Below are 22,463 nucleotides of genomic sequence, written 5' to 3'. Positions count from 1 at the left end.
CAGAACAAAAGAACGTGCTGGTTCCAACAACTTGGTATTGCGGTGGGTCGAATGATTCAGTCTCTTGGTGTGTCCCAACCCTCAATGGATAGTACCGTGCTAATACAAATATTAATGTCCCGCAATTCAAAAGTGAAAAAAATATTAAACATTTCAAATTTTTTTTGCATCAATGCGTAGATTGTCGTTCACATAAAAAGATTAACCCAATTTGGATGATCAAAATACAATCCTTCTACTTTAAATTATATTATTTTAGTATTATTGTTACAACGAACACTGCGGAATAACGTATTCTATTCTGCAGTTTAAACCATAATGCTCTTATAATACATTAACATACGTGCCCAGCCCATAAAGAATATCGCAGTGGATTCACAATAATATTTCGTCCGAATTCGAGATCCGGTCACTGTCCTCCGCCAACAGGATACATGATACATCAATAGTTTTTAATGAGCTGAAATATGCAAGCCCGACTAAATTCAAGTTGGAAAGTCGTGATTTCACCGCAGGCATTGTATAGTGCATACGACTTCAGCTGGTGATACACCCGTCATCTCGGATTTGAACTAAAACGAACCCGCCGTGGCGCCGTTGCACACGGCCAAGATGTCATTATCAACGACATCTATATAATATTAATAAATTGACATGTCATGTCCCGTCTTCTGACTTGACTAAGTGTGCGTCCAAGTGCCAGCCATGTCACTATGTCGTGACAGCCGTTTTATTATAGCATCACGAATTATTTTACTAATTATGCTGACGGTGTATGGCCGTTTTGTTACATGTCCGAATTAGCCGTAAGTGTCATCTTAATTTCAATGTACATTCGTATTTTGTTGTGGCAGTGGCACATTCCGCCTTGAGTGTTACTGTCGAATTTATACGTTTTATCATCCTGTATGTGGTATGTCACGTTTGTTTGCGTTCCGTATTGCTGTGTTCTTGCACGCCGTTGTTATGCAATGACAAGTAATCCGCCCTTTTCCGTTCACGCATCCTGTATACCGATACCATGGTTTAGTGGTATACTACTGTTGTGTTGCGTTTTCGTCCTTTGTCGAGTCGGTGTAACAGGATAGTCATGGTATCGACTATCGGCCCACTGAGTTTCATTAAATTATATATATTTCTATACTCATGTTTGTACTCATTTGTCATTATCATAAAAAGAAAAATTTACCAATTAACACTCATAACTGGCCCATATTTTGAGTGACCCACCGAGATTTCCTCGGCAGCTTGCCGATCCGACCGTTGCCTGAATTGTTGAATGTCATACAATATATTCTTCTGATGTATCCCGGGCGTTTTGTTTCATTCGAGGGTGACAGCCTAATATCTGCCCGCGGATCACGATACATATTGTTACATACAAAAATGCAATATTAACTATTTTTTAAATTTTATTTTTGCAACTTAAGTTATCATCACATTTAGAAGTACTTGCAGCCTTATACTTACATTTATTTGTCTTGCATTGCTGTTTACAGTTACACCGGTCATATCTTTGACCACCAAGATTTGAAAATTTTCTATAGGCATTTTGAACGTTTGTGTGTTAGTGGTTTAAGTAAAACATATTTCGTTGTAATATATACATAGTGTTTATAAATTATATTAAAAATAGTGGATGGCATCGACTCCATTCGAAAAGAAGCTTAGAAGCCGGGCACCTTCCTATCTGCTATATAACACGGATGGGTACTGGGCAGGTTAGCAGTATCCATCCGGTCCAATAATCCATGATTAGCGAGTTTAGGAAAAAAAAGCAAATGAATAAAAAGCAAAGGAAAAAAAGCAAGTGAAAAAAAAGCATTTGGAAAAAAAAGTAAATTGAAAAAAAAGCATATTGGAAAAAAAGGAGAAAACCAATTATTATTATTATAGGTATAAATTATTACAAATAGTTTGTTAAAAAAAAAATCAAATAAAAATAATTCATTAATTAAATATATTATGTATATATTTAAGACCGTGGTTATAAGTGTAGGTATTACATGTCTGCTATCTAAATCTATCTCTAATCTAATTTTTTTAATTAGTGTCCAAATAGAGGGATGATTATAGCTAACGAGTTTAGAAAATCGATGATTAAATCCTTCTGTTTGATTATTAGTACGCTCTGCATTTTTAATAGTTGTTTCGTGTACATTCTACGTAGCAGGCGGGAAGATTGGGAGAATATTTCGAAATTTAGTTTTTTTACCTGGCCGTGAAATTCCAATTGGTCTATTTATTCCCGAAATATAAGTTTGATCAAAATAATGCACTAGTATGCTATAGCATAGGTTATAATCCTAAAATGAATACTTTAGTAGTAATTTTTGTTATTATTTTTTTTTTTTTTATTTAAGAAAATTTACAATCTATATACAATTTATATAATAAGTAAATATGATGAACAAAAATTACAGGACATGAAAATCATGAGGGAAGGGAGTGTCCAGTGACACTACTTCCAATTTAAACTTAGGGGGGAGGTAACTTTAATAAGTAGCACTAGGTATTTTTTAATAAATCACGCAGGCATTTGCGTTTTTTTATGTAAAATTTATACCTATAATAATAATAATTGATTTTCGCTTTTTTTTCACTTGCTTTTTATTCACTTGCTTTTTTTTCCTAACCCCATGATTAGCAGCCGAGTCAGCAAAAAAATCTTCAGTATCAATATTATACACTAGACACTAGTGAATCTATAAAAATAATTGTATTAAATTAATATAATATAATATATACATGAGAACATTTTTAATATATTTACCTGTATCAGTATCAGTGTTGTTGTTGTAAATTATTTGAGTAAAAGTATTCAAATACTTTTTTTCGTATTGAATACTTTTTAAAATACTTTTATTTTTGAAGTATTTGAACGGTATTTTAAATACATTTTTTTACTATTGAATATTATTTTATTGAATACTTTTTTTTATTCCTTTAATTCTTTATTCTTTATTCCTTGTCAAATAATAATAATGTCATTGTAATAATATATATATTTATAATTTATGAATAATTTGATATCGATTTTGGTTTTCGTCTTTAGTTTAAATATAATTAATTAATTAAATATCTTTAGCTTAACTAAATATTTTTTACTCCGGGAAACCGTCTGTTTATCGTCGACGAAGATCGCAACGGTACGTTATCGTTACCTACCAACATGTATTATATCGAAATTCGAAATATTATACGAACAGTGGCGTATTTTCAAATTTTTCTGGGGGGGGTCCTCAGTTTTTACATAATTAATATAAAAAATGATATCTTATAATAGTTACGTCCTTATGAAGTTTTTGGAGGAAGTTGAATAAAATATATAATAGTATAGTCTTATGTAATATTATATATTTATATATTGTATTAAGCACTACATATGAAAAGTATTGTTATAAAATAAATTCCAGTCGTCTAGATTTTTTTGCCAACTCCTCTATCACTTCATCAACAGTGATTTCAAGATCCCTGTGAATATTTAACATAGCCAATCCGTTAAGTCTTTTCTAACAAAACAAAACAACCACAAATATTAGTTTTAAAATTAAAATGTCTTAATAATATTTTATTACCTCAGATATTGTATTTCGTAGATATGTTTTAATTCGTTTTAGTGATGAAAAAGTCCGTTCGTTTGAAGCCGTAGATATAGGAAGTGTAGACAAAATTTGAAATAACTTATTAACTCCTGGATATATGTCTGCATTACACAACTTCAGTGCATCAATTGAATTTTTTGGTTTTATTTCCAATTTTTTAAGTTTTCTTTGCCACAGTTGGAACTCTTCTATTATTGAATTATTACCATTTAAATCTTCTTCATAAAATACAGCTTATCTTTACCACTAAATATAACAGTATTAGGGAATTCAAAAGTAGGTTCGGGCTTCCAAATTTTTTTAAGAACTTCTTCTTTCTCTACATCTGTTAACGAGCGGTTAAAATAAAATCCAATATCGAAATTGTTAAAATTATGTTCATTTTCTGTTTCAGTATTGTCAGATTTTTTTGACATTTTGATACGTTTGACATTATTATCTATATTTGGTGAAATTGGTCGTTTATTTGGAGAAGTTACGGAAACTGAAGATTTGTGATGGTCAAATTGTAGAACATTTGTATCATTTGATTTTTTAAAAAATTGGCTTAACGAAGTTTGCTGAGACATAATAAAAGCAATATATTGTGTACTTACTTAATATTGATCAAAATACAATAAACACTTGTTCACTGGTTCACACGTTACTCGTATAGTTGTTGAAGGCAAAATGAGACTAATAGAAAATGTGTAATATCTTATAAAAGCCACTAATTTATATTTTATTATACCTATCCATATATGGCTATTGGCTACACAAATATTGCTAATTGCTATACACACAAATCCATCCATAATCGTTTTTCTGTGTGATAAAGTTTATATTTCAAAGATACGGGTACTTGATACCTATTAATTTTATCGGTTTATCGCACTTCGTATAAGGTCGTTACATAGAAAAACTGTCGTCAGAATAACATTACTATAAATTTATAATACGTCTTATTACTTAAAACCATGCTATTATATTTTGTTCACGGGAAAAAACTATATCCGCGCGACCGAGCGTGCTTACATAAATCGGGTTCTGCAAATATGTAAGAATTTTAGTTTTTTTTTTTTTATGAGAGGTTCTGGGGGGGGTCCAGTACCCCTGGACCCCCCCCGTAAATACGCCACTGTATACGAACATTAGCTATGTCGTACCCATGATTGAAATATACGTGTGTTCTGTGTACTGCACTACTGCGTACGGAGACAACATAATATGCGGGTGCGGCCTATTCTTAATTAAAAGCTATAATTAATATAATAAAAAACATAAACATTGATATTGACTGATAACTGATTCTGCTATAAATAAATGAATATGGCTATAATAGTAGCATAATAATATTATGTAGAATATGGTATTATCTTATTAGAAAATAATATTATTTTTGTGCGTACGGACCACGAATAATCAATTGCCAATTATTATTTGTTATTTGCACAATTTTATACACTATTACAATATTGCATTTTTATTATAGCCCTCTACGCTGTTTTACACTATTGTAATATTTATTACTTGGGTTCATATTATTCAATATTCGTATCGTGTTCGCTGTAGTTGTCTGCTTTACGTTCCTAAAGATTGTTAATAATTGTATTACATCAACCGTATACTCTTGTTTTCATTGTTTAAATTGTTTTAAATTGTAATACAATGAGTGATTGTTATTCTTCTTCCGAAGTCGTTCATGTTGCAGATTTAGAAGAACCAATTTTACCATGGCCAAATTATTAAAAATATTTTTAAGTATTAAGAGTCATTGATTATAATTTTTTTTACAAGAAACTGAAAGTGAAGTGCTTAAGTTGTGTCGATACAAAGTGTTACAGGGTGGATTCACGTTCAAACTCTAATATAAGAAAACATTTAAGCGTAAGTACAATGTTAATTTCATACCTGCCTATGACAGGTGACCCTCATCTAATATCTTGTGTGTTAAATTAATTTTAAATACCACACAAATACCTAATATATTACAAAAATACATCAAAAATAGTGGCGCACAGCTTTTTAAAAGTCAAATTTCAAGTGCTTAAGATGTATCATAGATCTCATTATTCTACGTTATTCTATATTATGTATTTTCCTGGGCCCCCACATGAGTCATCTCAGAGGGGCCTAGTATTCTTGTGTATATGAAATAAAATAAAATAAATAATCCCCTCCCCTCAAAAAAAAATCCCAGTTGCGCCACTGATCAAAAAATGTAAATTATTTATCAAAACTTATAATGTTAAGTAAAAGGTTATATTATTTCATTTTATTCAGACACAACATTCAACTATATTAAAGAAAATTGATCACATTGATTATGCAGGGAACAAAAACTGTTTAAAGAGACTCAATGATGGATCATTGAAGCATAATCCTGGTAGTTCTTTAAAACAACCAGTTTTAGAAGATTTTTTGAAGAACAAAAAATTAACTAGTCAAAGTAAGAATGTGTATTGTTTATTTTTATTTTTTGTTTTATTAAATGGTTTTTAGTTGCAGCATTAACAAAAGTAGTTGATATCTTCATGACTATACACTGGTACATTGCTAGTGAATGATACGGTTGTTAATGATTTAAAAAAAATCGACACATTCAACTTGAACATTCTAAATGATGAAGACCATGATTTGCCATATGCATTACCAAAACACCATCGATGTTGTGCACACACAATACATTTAATAGCAACAATGATAATTAAACATTTATTTAAGTAGATAACCTAATATAGTTAAATTATAAAATACTAAAAATATTTTTATCGAAAAGAATATATTTTGAGCAAGTATAGTGATCAGGACAAAACTATTAGGTAGTAGCATTGATTATAAATACAAGTATTTATAATCAATGGTAGTAGGTTTAACACTTAATAATCATAATCAAATTTGTATGAGTTGTAATACATTTAAAAATTAAATTTTCTTTCAATTTAAATGATAAAAATATATGAAAAATATATTCTAAGATTTAAGTATGAATATGATTGGCTTTAACTATTTTCTATTATGTATACCCAAATTTCAATTTTAAATATCAATAAATTATGTTTGTTTAATTTTTTATTATTAATTACAAATTTGTACAAATTAAATACAAAATAAAATAATTTATTTGTATAACTTGTTTTTTCTAGGACTCTAAAAAAGCTTTGTCTAATCTTGCATACAAAAAACAGTCAAGAAGCACTTTTGCCAAGTCTACCGCTTTGTGGAATAAACAAGATCGCTCAACTAAGTCACCTGATTTATTTAAATAAAATCTTGGTGTTTATTTAATTACACCCAACGAGACACGTTGGAATTCACTGTATGATGTAGTGGTGCTGCTTAATAAATAAATTAAAAATAATGAACTTAAGTTTAGAATAATAATGGAAAAATTGGCTATTGGCTGGTAAATTGTAAATCTTAAAAAATTATTAATTATTTTATCTATATTTTTTATGAACATGGTGATATTTATTTCATATGTCAATATCAAACAATTATGGGGCCAATTTCAATAAGCTTGGATTTACTCCAGGGTGATACTAACATGTACTTTGGTCATCTCCTACCTATAATTGAAGAATTCATTTATAAATATGAATTAATGACAAGTGATCAAACAGTTTCTAATTATTTGAAACCTCTGGTGACTGTCATACTTAATGGTATGTAATAAATAATAATTAATATTTTTTATAAATATATTAATCCGTAATGGTTTTAACTAATGGCTAATAAAAAAAAAAAAATATATTAATCTTTTTTAGCCAAGTACTTAAATTGTACACATTTAATTTCTTTTCATTTTAGCTGTTTTTGGTTTACTTTATTGGTAAATACTATCTACTAAGTAGTAAATATATAGTCTTACTGATGTATAATGTAAAATTTTAATCAGCTGATCTATTATTTATATTTATATTTCTGTGTAGTACCTACATTTATATACTCATGAGCTAAAATAAGCAAACTTTATTGATAATAACTTTGGTTTTTTAGGTATGAAAACAAGGTTTGCCGATTATTTGATAGACAAATTTTTAATTACTGCTGCAGTCTGCCACCCACTATTTAAAAAGTGCTTGTTATGACTTACATACCAGTGATAATGGCAATAATGATGTAGAAGATAAACAAATGAAAGATAATTTATCTACCTTTTTAACCTGGTCACAAAATTCCCGAGAGGAAAAATCAACAGTTAGTGATGAAATAGATAGATATTTGGGCTCATCTCCAATAAAGACTTTAGAATGTTTGCATAATTTACCCACTATCAAAAAAGTAAGATTAGTTGAAAACTTCTTATACTATTACTAGTAATCTTACAAAAACATTTGTACTTAGTTTTCAGGTATTTGTGAACTACCTAGCAGTGCATCAGTAGAGAGTGTTTAGTGTTGGTGATGCAACAATACTAAAAAAGAACAAATATGACGAATCAACATTTTGAACAAATATGTTCTTAAAATGCAACACTCAAATGTTCGATTAATATAATATATTACGAATGACTCAGAATTAAATTGATTTTTTTGTTTTGTATTTGAAAATTATTTCAAATACTTTACTATAGATATTAGATAGTATTTCTGTAGTATTTTAAATACTTTATTTTAGTAATTACTCAAATCAGTTATCACTGTAATTGGTACAGTGTTTAAACGTGGACTTATAAATTAACTTCTTGTAGAGCCCATTGTAGGTAAACAAAGGAGAAAATAATAATAAAAAAAAAGATCACAATATACTATGTAATATTATGTAGGTTATTTTATTTGTTAAAAATCTATGAATTTCTTTTTGAAGTCTAAAATTAATATAGTATTTTGTGTTTTTCAGTTCCAATAGGTCTTCTGTTGTTCATTTTTATACCAATTTTTTAGAGCCATGCAAGCACATGAACAATATTCTTGCAGATTTAGTTTTAGAAGACAAATTCTGGATAACATATATGATAAATGTTATTCTTTGTACGAAGAAAAGTGTTAAGCTGAAGATTTGACTTGCTTAAATATTATTAAAATATAATGTAGGTATCTGCTGTTTAAAAATTAATATTGTTTTGTAATGGTGTTAAGTTAATGTATAAGATGGTGCTGATCCAATACAAATAAATAAAAAATCCAAGCACTGCAAGTACTTTTAAATTTACCAATAGCTAAAATGTAGAAATATTTTATTTATTGTTTATTTACAAGCTTAGCTAAATAAAGGTGACAAAACAGATCAAAAGGTATAAGATAGGTATTAAACTTCTTAAAAAAATAAAAAAATAAAAAAACATTGATAATTTCTACTTATTAATATACATTTACATTAGAGTCAACTACTGTTTTTGATAAAATATATGCTACCAACAAAGTTTTGGTTTTATTTTCTATAAGCCAAGTAACGTCATTTGTTTATTTTTTGGAAATATTTGTCTTCAAGTTAGATAAAGGTATTCATCTTGTTAATAACAATTAACTTCAGCTACTTTTGACAGTTGATGTACAAAAACATACTATTTTATAAAACTAAATTATTCAATAATCCCACAAATATTTAAATACATATTACAAATAAAACATTTTTAAAAGACAAACAAACCAATTTTGTATTTTTTTGAACTTTTTTAAAATTTTTTATATTATAATTAAGGTATTACAATTTTTCTTATTCGTAGATATACAATTATAAACAATAAAATAAAATATGAAATTCTTAAAATATTATTTAAGAAATCATTTCCATTTTCAATTTGCTAAAATATTTATTTTTAAATAAAATCTCCCTGGGTGATTGATTTACCTGACTTAAAGATTAAATTATATCATTTCACTGTCCAGCAAGTTGTCCATATTATTCTATTGATAAATATCTGATCTTTAATTACTGTATATAGTTTGTTGGCTAATATTATTACTTTTTACTTAACTACATAGGATCTAGATGATTTTTATTTATTGTCATTTTGATATGTCAACAAAATAATTTTTTTACATTATCTAAATTGAAATGTCATCAATTAAAACGAAAAATGGAAATATTGACTCCTTGGATAATAGATATTTCCATTCTTATGAATAACTATTTTGTATTCAAACCTAGTTTACTAACTTAAGACTTATATTAATGTGTGAACTAGAATTATGTGATTTGATTTAATTTTGTATAATAATGATAAGAAACAACTCATCGAATATTTGATTAATGATTCCACAAATTAAATTTTTCGGGGGTCACAAACAAATGAACAAGTTGACTTATGATTCTTATGATCAAAAATTCACTGAATCAGTTCATCAAAGTAAACATGTCCTATCAATATAATACTACAAACCTTAACTAAAAAATATATATATTTATATTTTCAATTTCAGTTATATAATTTTTTTAATAAAGATATAAAATCACATTTTTTAAATAATTTATTCATTATTTATGTGTCTATATCGTGTAACTAATGTACCTACTACCTTAAACATAACATATATACAGATTTTAACAAGTAAATGCAATTTTTAACTGTTATATGGCTTATAAGTTTGAAAAAATTTAAAACTGATATTCATTGATGTACGTTTCGGAAACTTCCTTTAAAACAAAAAATATTACGAATAATTGTTGAACATATAATATTAAAAACATTAAACCGTATTCACCATTAATTGTTACATCTTAATGTTATTGGAAATGCATATCACTTGGATCTTGTGTTACTATATCAGCATGGTACGATGTGACATATGTGACGTGTGACTTATTATTTAGGTACTTAATTTAACAACTTTTTTTAATTAACTAATTCAAATTGGTCTAGTAAATTCATGTGTACCTAACTAACAACCTAAAATGTTCATGATTTTTTTTTTAAAATACTATCTATTTTAAGAAATACCCACAGCGACATCTGCAAAGTATAAACTATACCTACTTGTAGACTTGTAGTACTTAATTTGTTGGGTAAGTTTATAAAATATAAAACAATAAATATAGGCAGGTACGAGGGAAGCGATACATTTTTTTCCCCCGCCACTTACCTTTATGCGAGAGCCTTAGTTAGGTACCTACGCGGCTGTATACATATTATATTATTTATTACACTATAGTGTAGTAGTATAATATAACCACACAATTTTGTTGCAAATACATCGGTGACTGCACACTATTATGGAATAATATTGTTTTATAACATATTATTGCCGAGCCCAGAGAGAATATTATAGGCACGATTAAAGTATCCATTTTTTTATTATTTTTGTAAATTTCAAAGCCTAATTTTGAATTTTTTTCAAGTCTCGACACTTCTAGAGTTTTATGTTAAGTTATAGTTTAACCGTTAAGACTAAAAACAATATTGTTTGATGCCGGACGTAAAAATTGACTCGCGTCATAGTGTATCTAAAAATCTAAATGGCCTATACTCAGAGTGCCGTGTTCTGCATTGTATAGATTTAAACACTCCCAATAATATTCTGTTTCGGAATTTGAAATTATAAATGTACTGTGTAATCCAAAGAAGTCAAAAACTCGAAAACTGATGACAACATATTATATTATAATACCTATCATCTATGGCAAAAGCCGATCGTCGTCACTCACCGGACACGATTAACACTTCTAATAATTGCATTGAACAAAAGAGAAATGTGTATGGCAACAATAAACATTTACTCACATATTACATTCTACTCAAGTAATTTTTATAAAAAATCTCGATTTTTTCAATTCGGATTTAGATGAAGAAAGAAGTTCCTCGATATGGCATCTGCACTCATCATATGACGCCTTGTAGCTATATATTACCCGAACTCCGAAGAGTCGAAAATTAAAATTTGATTTGCTACCCGGGTGAAGTAGTTGTATATTTTTTGTTCCTGAGCGCGCAACACAGAAAAATACGGTATCACAAACAACGATGGCATATCCAGGTTGCAGAATAATAACATATTTATAAAATTAAATAGATATAAATAGTGTTGTACATACTAGTTATATTACAGTAGAACAGTACACAGGAGTTTTTATAAACTCAACAATTTTTATTTTTAGTTTATATAAATGTTAAGTAATGTATGAATATTACTATGCCGTCTGTTTGTGGTCGAACCGCGAATTAAAATGACGCCGTCGTACATCAAACATCACATTATTTTATAAAGCTGGGAAAGTCGCTCTGCTGATTTTTGAATTTCCATCGGAAATTAAATAAGGAAATTTCAAAATTTAAATATTCTTGAATAGCTTAAAATATACCTAACCAATGCATGCACTCAAAATGAATACATAAAATATTAATTATTAATTTCTTGCTCGTCAGTATTCAGAGAACAGATTTAACTTGAAATTTTACAAATTATGGTTGGTTAGTCGGTATACGGTAAATGTGATGCATTAGGCACTAAATACCGTTATGTTAAATCTAAAAAGTAGAAATCACATTTATTTAAAATAAGATTTTTATTTATTAACTCATAAAAAAAATGTTTGTGCTTCGAATATTTAAACACTACCTTTATCAATTTTTTAACTAAAAATTAAAATAATAGGTACTTTATATATTACTGTTGTAATTTAAATTTTAAAATTATAAACTATTTTGGTTATTGTTATATCTCATTTCATTATCTTAATGATCAAATCTCAAACACGGACCTCTTTGATATAAAAATTTGTAATGTAATATCCATCTATGGTTTTATCATATTGACGTATTATAAATTATAATGAAATCCGTGGCGATTGTCTTAGTAGTTGCAAAGACGTAATCGATCTAAAATTTCAGTTAGCAAAGCAAAACTTAAGTTCAGTCATAGGTATCTGATTTATTCCGCAGTGCACACACAATAATCAAGGATTCCGCCGAAGCCCGAAAGCGTCGATGTTTAAAGTAATTAATTTTGGTTTCATATTTTTTGGGTGGTTAAATTTACTTTTTATACTTCAAATAAAAATTTAATTTCATGAAAAATATGCTACTCCTATGTAGACACATATTTTATTTCTGAGAGTAAATGCATAAAATACGAGAGATCAAATAATTATAATTTATAATATACTAACGCACCTCGTCGTCGTCATTTTCCGCTCCCTAATCTTAGGGTAATTTAATTATTATAACTTATTTTTAATTACTTGAAATAGACATACATTATACGGTTCAATTTAGAAATATCCGTTATGAGTGATTACTCATGAGACACAATTTTATTTTAGAACTTGTAATTTTTTTTAAATCCAAAGTTATTAGTTACAGGACACTATTAATTTAGTGTTATATCTTATATATATTTCATTGTTCTATTATACATTAATATTACGTTATATTTTAGTTGTATCTAAAAAACAAAAATGTTCACAGAGTGGTAAACTCGCCATCTTAACCAGTAACCACCCCGTACGAGTAATTATGAAAAATATACTTTTATACTAGCATAGGTATCTTTATAAGATGTTGGGTAATATGTACACACAGGCTTTCAGATATCCTAAAATTGTGTAGTTACTTAGGTGTGTACGAGTTAAGAAATTAAAGTTATTTCAATTTTAACTGTGTAACTTCTTAAGATTTCGAGCGGAGCGATGAATTAATGTATTGATTTTACAATTTATATTTTAAAGTTTTTTTGTTCCTGTCTTCACGTTATTTTGGGAAAGTAAAAGTGCCTCGATTTTCTTTAACAGCATCTTTTCTGTTAGAAATGTGAATAGTATCGGTACTTCGAGGAGTCCAAACAAAAAAATTCTCAATAGTTTTCAAAAGCAGCCGGAAAAATAAACAAAAAATTAAGGAAAAAAAGTGAATTTTTACAGAAACCCGGTTTCGACCAAATCGATTTTGGTTTTTGATGTAACTCTCAAAAAAACAAAATACCGTGTATATATATGACATTTTTACTGAATATTTATAACGGCGTTTTCTATAAGATAATAAAATAGTCAAAACACAATTTAACACATAATAACTACGTGTAGTTAAGATGAAAGCTAAAACTTAAAGCGATTATTTTAGCTATATAATATCTGTAATTTCTAATAACAAATAGCTCATACGTATATTGTTGAACATTTTACTATATAGGCTGCGTTTTTTTCAGAGATGCTATTCGCCAGAGAAAATTTGGCAATTTTGAGTACAATGTCATATTACGCAGTATGAAATGTGTTGACGTGAGTGTTTCAAAGACTTAGTTGTATAGCAGAAAACATGTGGTATGTACTTTTTATTTTTCAGTAGATTTATTTGATATTGTTAAATGATCAGAGTTTGTATTGCCCCCAACTTTTCAATTTAATTGTATTGCATCTACTGGTATAACGCTATTCCAGCTATCAATAAAATTATGATAAAAATTATGAAATTGGTCAAGTATGACATTTTTTTATTTTAAATTTTTTTTTTGTAATATTTAAATATTTTCACCGATTATCAGGTACGATGACCTGTAGGCACTATAGAGACTGTGTGTGAGCGCGAGAGAGAGAGAGTGAGATAGAGAGGTGCCGAGATGGAAAAAAGGGGGAATATAGAGAGAGAGAGAGAGAGAGAGATACTGAGTGAGAAAAGGTGGATAGGTGGGAGGGAGAGAAAGGAGAGAGAGTGAGAATTGCAGGGAGGGAGAATAGGAAGTGTGGAGGTAGAATAGTTAGGTTAACAATGTCGAATACGTAGGAAAGGTTCTTGAATTGCAAACGCCACTAGACCAATCAGCGGAAAACTACCTAGTGACAGGTTGAAAACCTTGACTTATGGGATAGAATAAAAAAATCAGTAGAGGATGTCAGAGCACTGTTTGTTTGCTCTCTGTATCCCTCGCACAACAATTGCTTTGTTGTGCGTAGGACATAAAGAGCAAACAAATAGTGCGTAGACATCCTCTCAATAGTGTCATCAAGTTGAACAAAAAAGTAAGGAAATACTTCATAAAAGACGTATTTCTATGTCAAACCAGGGTTGTTCGGTATTAATATCCGTTTGCCAACGGACAATGCGGACAATGTTTGACACACCATTAGTTTTTGTCGGTCCGTCAAACACGACGCGTAATTTTGTCGTTCTACTAAAGTTGTTAATTCACTTAATTACATACAAGATACAAGTGCGGACAGTAACACATTAAATATGATTGAGACTTTCGTACTTTCTCGTAAACATTTTATACTTCGTGTATAATACGGGTTTCTTTGTTGACCGTTTGTCTAATGATAGAAATCTTCGTTGAGCTAAAGTGTATGACTTACCCAGCTGATGACAATTTTCTTTGAATGGCAGTTTGACTATAAATCTGGCACCACATTTTTAGCGAGGTTATCGTTAAAATGTGTTTTACACGATCTTTTTTTGTCAGTGAAATTATGCTTCGACGATGGTTCTTCTATTTTCTAAAATAATTCTATTTTGTTAAATAACAAATGTTATTGATAAGAACGTCAATATTGCCCGGATACGTAAATGAAGGGTATGCGACATTAATGTGGTCGGGAATGCTTACAATGGTAGTAGTTTAACTATAAATCTGTCATCCATATTTTTAGCGAGGTTTTTTAACTGCTTTTCTTCGCCGGTATCATAAACACATTCCATATGATTGAGACTTTCGTAGTTTCTCGTAAACATTTTTTACTTCATGTATAATTCGGGATTCTTTGTTTGTATCCATCCGAGCAAATACGGCAACTCGATTGTCGTTACGTACGAACTATTTAATGATAGCACAACAGCTGTTACCTTGTACTTAATATTGTTCAAAAGATATCTTATTGGGGCATAATGTGTGATGAGAAGTTAAAAACCAAAGACTGTCCGTATTTGCAAAAAACGTTATTCGGATGGGTAGTCGTAGACAAAACATCGACAAAATTAAGTCTCTTTGGTTTTTAACCTTTCATCACACATTATGTCCCAATAAGTAACATCTCCGATAAGAACGTCAATAATGCCCGAATACGTAAATGAAGGGTCTGTGACATTAATGTGGTCGGGAATGCTTACAAGTTACAATGTGTGTAGGGATGTGTGGTAATGAACCTGTTATTTTTGATAACACTTCACACTTGAAACTCGATTGTCGTTACGTACGAACTATTTAATGATAACACAACGGCTGTTACTTTGTACTTAATATTGTTCTTTGACTCACTTATTCTGCATATCGGTATATTTACTTTGTAACGTTTGAGACCGAGTTTATGTACCAAATTATTTGTAATAGAATTACTTCGAGACTCGTATCTAGTAATACCCGGCCGTGCATATTTTTGCGGGAAGAACTTGATATCTTTGTTATTGCTGTCGCCAGTGACACTTGATTATCGACATTGGTGGCATCCACGGTATGCGCAACCACTAGTGCATCGTTTGAACCGTCACCCTGTATAATTCTTTCTTCAAAATTGGCTTCTTGATCTTGATGTTAGAGTGTATTGTGTAGTTTTTGACACTTTCCTCATTTCCTCGCGGGACACTGTTTTGCCTGATGGTCGAATTTTTTTAAGCAATTACTGCACAATTTCAGCTTGTTGACTTTTCTTATTCTAGACGCTATATCAAGTGCCAGGAATACAGAACATTTATATATTGGGTGTGGTTGCTGACACATATAACATTTCATTTTATACGTTGTTAAAAATGGCGATGCACCTTTTTTTGATGTCCCAAATTTTGAGGTTTTGGTTGACGAATAACTTGAATTGTTTTGTTTGGATGTTAATAATTTTTCATTTTCGACCGACTCTAACATTTGACTTCTCTTACCCAGAAACTCCTTCATTAATTGTACACTCGGTAAGTCGTCTCTCGACACGTCCATTTCTCATTGACGCATTGAATTTGTGTTAAGTTTAGTGTTTATGACATATAGTAGCAAAGCTAATGCACCCCAATTGTACGGATCATGATTTAAAGCTTTTAATGCTTGGACAAGTGCATTAAGCGAATCAGTTAACTGTTTTAGCTTAACGCCCGCGATTCTATATTAATTGGCTCCAGATCGAAAATGAGTTTCATATTATGTGTTTGAATCAACATGCGAGTATTTTTGTATCGCGTAGTAACTTATTTCCGTGCAATTTCATAATTCGATGAAGAAGTTTCTTCATTTTTAATTAATGAACTTGCTTCACCTTCTAGTGCATTTCTTAAATAAAAAAATTGTTCAATACCTGTTATTAATTTATTTATGTGTACCAATGCACAAAATATGTCTTGAAACGTAACCCAATCCTCAAATTTTCAAGTAAATGTAGGAATCTCTAACGATTTATGTTTTACTAATGGAAAGTTATGATTTTCACCCTGTATACATTGTTGACTTGTGTCATTAAATCGAAATACAGATCTTCAAATGCAGACCTATATTGGAATTGATCATTATTTCTAACGTCTAACATTTCGATATTGTTTTGAATTGCATTGAATTTGTTCCATGCTTCACGAATTTTCTCGGCTCTTAATCTTAATTGCGGTGTAACGTTGGACTTTGGCTCATTCAGAAATGTCTGAAAACGAGCGAGTTGTGCTTTTACCTGTCCACAACTTTGTAATAATTAATAACGAACACTTAATTTTTTGTTGTTCATTAAAATTATTATCTTTTATTGTATGTTGTTTCTTCACATTTTTATTTTATTTCAATACAATATTTTCTTTTTAAGCAGATTATGCCACTTAATGTGACTTGACATTTAAGAGAAACGTGTAACAAGGAAAAAATGTTATAAATCGGTTATCTAGCGTTGACTCACGGTGGTCCTGAGTAGCCGAATGTTGGTTGTGAGGCTCTGATGGCGGCAGTACTGATCGTAGATCAGGACAGTGTATCAGTGGTTTGAGGCGGACGGTACTCGGCTCGGACGGGAAAAATACTCGTCCGACTAGTTTTGATCAATTAATATTGGCCCCTAGTACGGAGGAATATGGGATTAGTATAGCTATACAGCTCTTCGGGACTAGACACTAGTTTGATCCAATTGATATTGGATCTAGGTAGTCAGCATGTCACCGCAACAGTAGAGGATATACTGATTATTGCGATGTGAAACGGAACGGTACTCAACGTCGTTCACGCGGTGTATTTAAGCACTTTCCGGCATCCTTCGTGAACGATTCTTGATGTTTGGTGTATGGGCCTTTTGATGGAATCTGATTTTATTCGTTCTTCGGAGCATGTTGTCTTCCCTCGGGTACTATTATGAGGTGGTGTTTCACTCATCCGTACCATCAGATACCGGTATTAGATGCTTCTAAGTTCTAGTTGTTGATTACCGCCGGTACGACGCGTGTTGCAACGGAGCGCGTCCTCCGCGCTATTTATTGTTCGTGCTCGACGCATATTGCTTATTAGTTTGTTGGCGGTCGGCTGCCGGCGGGTCGGTATTCAGCACTTGCCGTATATTTTCTCCACCGTATGCTCTGTTATACGGGAAGCGGTCAAATGGTCTCGATACAACGTAGAACGAATGCGGCCAATTCGTTATTTGCATCAGGCATTATGATCGACCTTTACCCACTATCTCTCGTTTTTATTTATAACATGATATTCTGGATATAGACTTAAATATATTCCCCAACAATGTTTATTTTAACACAAGGACAGGATAATATAATTTATGGAAATAAAGCTATTTTCATTTAATTAGGTGCTAAATTGCTAGAATCACTCACCTGGTCATTTGTCTTCATCCTTGAATTTCATAGCTTCTTTATCTTCTACCATGGACTTGTAAGTCAAATTAGCTACAATGTGTGTAACACTATTGACGCTTACGTTCTGATCCGGTTTGTTAGGACTAATGTTTGGCTCATTTCTTTTCAATATAATTACAAACTTAGGTGTACTGCTAATGGGAAAAATGTTTTTCCACTCTTCAGTTCATATAATTTAAAAATACCAAAGTTTAACAAAATCCGAAATTTGATTACTATATCTCCATAAGTAATTCAAAAAATATTTTGCTTTAGAATATAAAAAATAATTAATGAAATAATGATATTGTCTTACATTAAATTTACCACGGCATAAAAAATAACTTTAGCAACAATTTTTTTCATTTTGTGACCCTAGTTATACTTAATTCATAATAATTAGTCAATTTTTACCCTTGTAATAATTTTTGTAAATTTATCACAGCACATTGTTTAACTTAGATGAATGATAACATTCTATTTATACATTAACCTAAAAAATGAAATGAAATAACTAGTCCTGTAGTAATTTGTTGAGATCAGAGAGGAACTGTGGTTAGGCCCTATAAAAATTGTATAACTAGATTGGAAGCAACTAATTGTAATATTTACGTATTTAACTAATCCAAATCTTTAATATTGGAGTGAAGTACTATGTGGGGAGGTGTCGAATTTTCTAGAAAAGTATGACTTTTAGTAATTTATATGCATGTCAAATTGTCAAGTATTGGCAAATTTACTTTTTGTTGTTGGATGGGGAGTATTTTAGATTATTGATCTACTAAAGTTAATACACAAAATTAATGTAAGACAATAATAGTAATTAGTATTAAATGATTACAATAATTTCTTTAAAAAATTATATGAAATTATCGCACGTGAACTTATATTAAAGTTGATAAAATAATGGTTGAAACACTATTCGTAAGCCAATTCCTCACGTATAGCAATAGGAAATATAATATTATAAACAATAATATTTATTAATAACTAGGTAATACAAATTAATAAGAATACAGTTGTTGCTTGGTGTGGCGTGGTGATTGGCTGAAGTCCCTAATGGGTGTCAATCATCGGCCGGCGTAGCTAGCATCCGGATGTGTGACCACCTGGGTGTTTAGTGACGAATCCTAGCTCCACATATACTCGTTTTACTCGAACCCTACCGTGATCCCTACAAAAGATGCTGTTAGCCATAGTGCGCGGTTTATTTACAATCAAATTGGCATACAAAATAATATGTAATATACAATAAATACAAAATAAAAAGAATGCAGTTGGGGCTTGGTGTGGTGCGGTGATTTTCTGAAGTCCCTAATGGGTGTCATTCATCGGCCGGCGTAGCTAGCATCCGGATGGGTGACCACCTGGATGTTTAGTGACGAATCCAAGCTCCACATATACACGTGTTACTCAAACACAACCGTGACCCCTACAAGAAATGCTAATTGTCATAGTTTCCGATACTTTAGACAAAAAAAAATCCAAATTGTTTATATTAATTATAGATTTAATAGAACCGCTAATAATTACGATTATTTTAGTGGTGTCGGTTATTGGCAGAGGAAGGGGAGAAAGTTTATCATCCAGATAATTCTCAAAGAATTCCAATCTAAAATTATTTCAATACGTTATTCAGTTGCTTCAAATCTAGACATCTTCCTAGAATTTTTACAAAACATATGAAGCTTAAAAAATTAATAAAAATATGTTGCTTTAAGAAAGACGTTTCACCTGAATGTGTAGTCTCCAATTGTTCAAATGCGTCTTACAGGTATGAAACATATCAAATTTTAGTTAAGCAGTTATCATTCATCTTCGTTGATTCCAAATAATAATAATCACTCTAATATTAAAACTTTCATTGCTAAATGAGATCTGCTGACATTGATGAGCACTTGTAACACGGGGCCATCACATGCTTATAAAATATTAATACTAACTAGTTACTTCTTAAATGTACATCCAATCATACTTTCAAGTTGAAGCACTTATAAAAGTCTTTATCGAATTTCGCATATATTGTATTCTTCAAGTTATTTGAAGTTGTAAAATCAAACAAAAAAAGTTGAACTTAATGTTCAAATGCATTGCCCGAATATCATACTCAAATCAATTAGTTCAATAAATAATGATTTTTTTGAAACCACTTACTATATGAAACGGTTCGCCGATATTCGGTGACCTATTTTTATAAATAATTTATAATACAATTTTGTAGTGTCACGTATGGTTTATTCTTATATCACAAATGTATTTACAATTATGCGGAGGGAAATTTAATCCGGGCCGCGGAACGTGGCACGATCAGAGGCACGGTGGTAACCAGCTAGTGTTGCGACCGTGCATGAACGGCTCGACTATGGCATCAGCAGGGACGCTACTCGATCGGCGGTGTGCTAGTGGAAAAATGACGTTGGATCGTAATGGCAGCGTATGGCGACAGACTGTGGTGTACTGCCCGGTGGTTGTCATACGTCGGTCGGTGAACCTGGCTGACTCGGCTCGGACGGTGGCGCTCAGTGCTACGGCCACGTATTGACTTGATACAACTCGCGACACACTGCGATGGTGGTGGAGTGTATGGAATGCCGGGGCAGACTATTAGATAATTAGATGTTAGTTTGTGATCGACCCGCGTAACGTATCCAGCCAACGAGGCAGTAAACTTTTACTTATTACCACTTTGGGTCTAACATCATAATGATTAACATTTCCGTGTTTTTCGGAGGTTCAGCCACAGAATAGATGATTCTGTGGTTCAGCTACAAATCATAGGTAAACAAGCCGCAATCAGCTGATCGAGAGCCGTTCCATTATCGTTTTATGATATCAGGATCGTCCGTCATTAAATTGAATCAGAATAAACTCTTATCAATTTTTCTGTCAACTGCCCAATTCGCCAGCTCCCCATCCCCGGTCCCCGTCACTCGACGCTCGTCGGGGAGTGTATGAGTGACGAATGGGCGGCGAGCGGCCTGCATTTCTGTGGTTCGATGCTTGCTGGTCCGGTTGAAATTTCGTGTTATGCTTTTCTTCGTTTTGTTGGCTCCTTGTGGGTGCTACATATTTGAGAGTAACAAACTTATAGTTTATAAGTCGCTGATTCTGAATATACAACCCTCAAACTTGTGTTGTATAGCTTTCGTGTGGAAAACTCAGTTTTCCTGCGGGTGGTGCGCGCTCGGATAATCATGCGTCGGTCGGCGCTATCTGGATTCTCATACGACAATCGCGTGCAGTTGATAAATTGATCTCGCGAGGCGGTGGTCGATATTGGTCGTTGTTGATACTTGATGGATAAAACTAGAATGCGCCACGTACTTGGTAGCTCTGTTTTATCTCATTAAATGGTCGACTCGGCCACTTCACCAGCCTAAATATTGTTAATAAGGTTTGATTTAAAGATAAATGTTATAACGTGTTTTATGTTGTCCGGGTGGAGGGCTTCTGATAAAATGTTTGAGCTGCCTGCTTCTTGTCTCTCCGTTTCATATAAAAGGCATTCAGTAAAAATGTGTTTAATTGTGTGGGGAGTACCGCAGCTGGCACAAAGGGGTGGTTCTTCCTTCTTCATCAGATACTGGTGTGTTATCGATGTGTGTCCTATACGAATTCTATTGATCGCAGTTTCCATTTTTCTTGAGAAGTTTGGTGGAGAGGGCCATGTGGGGATGGTATTTTTAATTTGGTTTAATTTTAGGGTACCTTGATCCTTGCCCGTTGCCATGATATATGTTGTTTGATATTATTCTGGTTATGAATTTGGCGTCGTGTAGAGTAAAATAATTAGGTCTAATGGCATTAGTGGAGTTTAAAGCTTGGCGTGCTTTTTCGTCAGCCCTTTCGTTTCACGGAATTTGATTGTGACTGGGTGTCCATATTAGAGTAATTGAGTAGCCGGTGTGTGTAAGGTTGCATATCTGGTTCTGGATTTTTCTGGCGATCTCATTTGGATTGGAGATGTTTTCAATACTCCTCAAGGTTCTAAGTGAGTCGCTAAGGATTACTGCTTTATGTATGCAATTTGTTTTAATGAGGTCTAGGGCAAATGATATTGCCATTGCTTCGGCTGTGTATATCATAAAAAAAAAAAAAGTTCTACTTGATAAGCGGACACAAAAATAAAAAACCAAATAAAGATCTTTTTATTCTAAGGGTCCCACTTAACCCTCTGTTAGTCGCGCGCCAAACGGGGGTGATTAAACTAG

At 31.5% G+C, this 22,463-nt stretch overlaps 1 protein-coding gene and 1 long non-coding RNA gene across 6 annotated transcripts in view; one reads left to right on the top strand and one right to left on the bottom strand.

Annotated features, from left to right (window-relative positions):
• Window positions 1–3,335: 3,335 nt before the first annotated feature.
• LOC111033312 (52 kDa repressor of the inhibitor of the protein kinase-like) lies at window positions 3,336–4,754 on the bottom strand. The gene is made up of 3 exons (XM_022313995.1): window positions 4,751–4,754; window positions 3,579–3,838; window positions 3,336–3,512 (listed from the first exon to the last, which is right to left on the bottom strand). The coding sequence occupies exons 1-3, from the start codon at window positions 4,752–4,754 to the stop codon at window positions 3,399–3,401; spliced, it is 378 nt and encodes a 125-aa protein (XP_022169687.1). The 3' UTR covers window positions 3,336–3,398.
• A 201-nt stretch (window positions 4,755–4,955) lies between these two features.
• The window catches only part of LOC111033298, a 21,408-nt gene continuing 3,900 nt past the window's right edge, over window positions 4,956–22,463 (top strand). Inside the window, exons 1-7 of one of the 5 annotated variants that reach the window (XR_002604394.1) lie at window positions 4,957–5,345; window positions 5,421–5,471; window positions 5,868–6,033; window positions 6,087–7,249; window positions 7,584–7,868; window positions 7,932–8,616; window positions 13,667–13,781. This is a non-coding gene — a long non-coding RNA (uncharacterized LOC111033298). Of the gene's footprint in view, window positions 5,472–5,867; window positions 6,034–6,086; window positions 7,250–7,583; window positions 7,869–7,931; window positions 8,617–13,666; window positions 13,782–22,463 lie in introns of all 5 variants that reach the window. The other 4 variants (XR_002604393.1, XR_002604392.1, XR_002604395.1 and 1 more) reach the window with 4 other exon arrangements.

This window comes from Myzus persicae, unplaced genomic scaffold, assembly GCF_001856785.1.
Source record: "Myzus persicae strain clone G006 unplaced genomic scaffold, MPER_G0061.0, whole genome shotgun sequence".
Classification (NCBI taxonomy): domain Eukaryota; kingdom Metazoa; phylum Arthropoda; class Insecta; order Hemiptera; family Aphididae; genus Myzus; species Myzus persicae.
Note: the sequence above shows the minus strand (reverse complement) of the source record. Positions and strands in the feature narration are given on the sequence as shown.